The 3,329-nt window shown below is 42.4% G+C and overlaps 1 protein-coding gene across 2 annotated transcripts in view; it reads left to right on the forward strand.

The window, feature by feature from the left end:
- Positions 1-3,329, forward strand: part of CARS1 (cysteinyl-tRNA synthetase 1) — a 49,453-nt gene that overhangs the window by 6,381 nt on the left and 39,743 nt on the right. For both annotated transcript variants that reach the window (XM_035890940.1, XM_035890939.1), the window contains 2 exons: positions 900-1,148; positions 1,659-1,707. In XM_035890940.1, the coding sequence (XP_035746833.1) occupies positions 900-1,148; positions 1,659-1,707 (298 nt within the window). The remainder of the gene's footprint in view (positions 1-899; positions 1,149-1,658; positions 1,708-3,329) is intronic.

Here is a 3,329-nt window from a genome sequence, read left to right on the forward strand (position 1 = left end):
TGGGTTGCTGACCTTGTGCAAACAGAAATCCCACTGGTTTATGCTCATGGGGGAACTGTACCTTAACAAACACAAGTCTCATTGGAAAAAATCACTCCTTGCCCTCATTTTCTGTCTTTTATTAAAAAAAAAAATAATTCCTAAAGTGTTCCAGTTTCAGCACTAGTTGATATGCTAGGCAGATGTTGGTCTGCTTTGTATGTGTACTGTTCTTGATGAGTTGGAGCTGTACTACTTTAATGTATTGGCAATGCTAAAAACAATGCAGCCCTCCTCCCTTGCTTCCTTCTTTGTCCCCTCACAAAAGCTATGCAATGTGCACTAGTGCTCACTGGCTGCTTTCAACTGATCCTGGTTTGTGAATCTGCCAGAAAAACTAATCCAGCCAAAAAAAAAAGCCCAAGCTAGTGCACTTACATGGAGCTGGTAGGCTATCATCTGCTTGACAAAAGCTCTGAGAGCATCAGCCTTGATACAACAACAGGCTTGAGGCCCCTGTGGCTGTTAAGTCAGCTCAGGTGCAGCAAGGCACTTTCATCTCCTCCTGCCTCAGGAGGGGTGTATACTTTCCACACCTAGAGAGGAGCAAGCAGCAATATGTGCTAGTGAAAACATTAGGAAAAGCTTCCTGCAGTTGTTGTGGAGATAGCCCGTGAGCCTTACCCTGAATTCCCGTGGGAGCAGAACAGCCAGCGAAGCAGAGAGTTTAGGCTCTGAAACCATTTGAAATGGAAGTCTATAAAGGCTGTAACTTTTGCATGTTTGTAATTTTGCCAAATTAGCAGCTCTCCTATTATTTCTCTGACATCTGGTGACTTCAAGTATTGTGTTTTCTTCCTCCAGACTGTCCTTTAAGGCCTACCTATGAAACATCTCTTAAAATATGTTGTTCTTTACAGGAACCTGAGTGCAGTACTACAAGCCTCATTTTAGCAGAAGTAGAGACACCTGCAAATAAGGGAGGCAACCCAGAGGGTGAGAACTCTAGTGAGAGCCCAGAGGGCCAAGCGCAAACCACGGGCTGGAAGTGCCGTGTGAAAAAGTGCTGGAAGAAGGTCATTGGCTCTTCAAAAACTGGGCAGAATCCTGCTTTTCATCAGAATGCCCTGTCTAATGTATCAAGTGGTAGGATGCCAGCAGATCATACGGTAAGCGTGTGTGTGTGAAATTATCTTTGTGTTTTCTCTGATACGTCTGTGATTTCATTGAGTTCTTAGCTATTTCTTGAGTGATAGATGCTGTTTTCAGGCAGAACAATAGGCAGCTTTGGTAGTCATGTCACAAGCTACAGACTGCCAAAGCTTTAAGGCAACTTTGCCTTAAAGATGTAATGGAAAGTATGGGAAATGCTATTTTGGGAAAGCAAACTTCAGTCCCTCATTTAATCTGCTCTGCCTCTCATCTCTCTGTTCAACATGTACACAGAAGCTATTCTTTCGCAATATCAGCAAACGTGTTACCTTGTTGCTTCACTTGGGAGCTAGTAGCATGGCTGTTTCAGCATGCAGTTTTCTTTACTCATGCTTTCAGCTGTGCTGTGAAACCTCCCACCCCTTATTGTCATGTGTGTTGGGGCAGTAAGCTATCAAATAGTTCAGGAATAATGATGAGTGAAGCGCTCTGATATGTTGGAGTAACGGTCCAACTTTGTATTACAGGTACGAAACCCGAAGTATCAAATAAAGGTTAAAGATCTCTCTCAAAAAGGTAAGTATTCTGTAAATTGGCAGTACTTGGAATTTGTTTTTCTCCTGTTGATTTTAGTCTACTTAAGCGATAAGTGTAGGGAGGCTAATGAGTATTGCTTAGAGGGATAAGGCTTTCAGTTTATTGTAAAATATGCTGAAACAAGATTATTGCTACATTTGAGAGAAGTTGTAATCCCTGTGGTGAATTGTTTTACTTTAAATCATGGCGTTTCTGCACAGGAGTACAGTGCAGTCATGCTTTTAAGAATAAGAATGGTACAAAACTTTTTTGTATATTTTAAACAAGCCTGCATTGCAGCAGTGTACTCTGCCTTAGTAAGTGAGGTGTAGGTCAGAGCAGGAGCCCTTTCTGTCAAATGTCTACTCGCATGAAAGATCGCATCAAATCTCCATACGTTTACCTGTACCCAGCAAGCTGATGTGCTGGATGTCCAAGCGATGGGTTTTGCTCATGCTGGCCTTAGTGTGGCAAACCTATACTAGTAGCATGGTGAAGTGATTAAAGCCTACTGTTGAGTAGCCCCATTAAGCTTAAGTGAAGACGTGCAGGCCAATGAAACCTTCCTCAAACCCACCTTTACTGAAGAATGTCTCGTTTTGAGACTATTTTTGAGATATGTAGACTCGTATCTTTAGCTTCTTTCAAGATTGCTCAGTTAGAAACCCGTTTGTCCTGCTGCTTCTTAGGTGCCAAACCTGACCTTTCTGCCGCTGTTCAGTCTGTACATGTGTTGGCTGAAAATTAATGGGCAAGCATGTACGTTAGCTAGGAAAAATATCTGTATTTGAAAACCTAAGGTAATGTGTGGCTTTTTTCTTTCAGAACTGAGAGATAGCTTTGCGGCTTTCATAAATGAAGTACCACCAAAAAAATGGAAGCGGCTTATGAGAACTCATCTGAAGGAAAATGATATTGATAAAACTATTTGTGGCTATCCTAATGATACAGAAGAGCAATCTTATCAGATGCTTCTCATCTGGAAAAACACACTGGGAGAGAAAGAATGTATTATTAAGTTACTGAATGAATTAAGGTGTCTAGATATCAAGGCTTATGATAATGTATTGAACACTTTAAAAAGTAATAACATTATAAGTAAAATAGAAGCTACAGATTAATGTTTATGATGAACTTAAAAAATGCTCCTGTGTACATATATATGTCTATAAACTTCCTGTAAATGAGGATGTTGACAAACTGCTACTAAAAGTGAATGGCATAGACTTGGTCTCCTCCTCACCTTCCCCTCATGCGGGGAGCTGGAAGTAATCTAACGCCCTTGGTGTTAACATGGACTCCGCTTGTGATGTTCACTGAGGTCTTTTGAGTTGCATGATATTAAACCAGGGCGCAAGATGCCGGCTTGTGCTTCCCTTTGTGTGAGGCAGGACCGTGCCGTTCACCGTTCGAGCCCGGTCGGCGGGAACGAAGAGGCTGCTTTGCTGTTTCTGAGAAGACTGCAACGCTTTGGTTTCTGAAACGGTTGTGTTTTGTTTTGGTATGCTCAGAACTGCTGTGTTTGAAGCGCGACAATAAAAGCCCGCTTGAGCGGGAAGCTAGGGTTGACTTCTTGGCCTTTTCCTGTTTGAGGGCGGGCGGTGCCGTGAGGGGAGGGCTGC

This window comes from Egretta garzetta, unplaced genomic scaffold, assembly GCF_000687185.1.
Source record: "Egretta garzetta isolate BGI_Z169 unplaced genomic scaffold, ASM68718v1 scaffold133, whole genome shotgun sequence".
Taxonomy (NCBI): domain Eukaryota; kingdom Metazoa; phylum Chordata; class Aves; order Pelecaniformes; family Ardeidae; genus Egretta; species Egretta garzetta.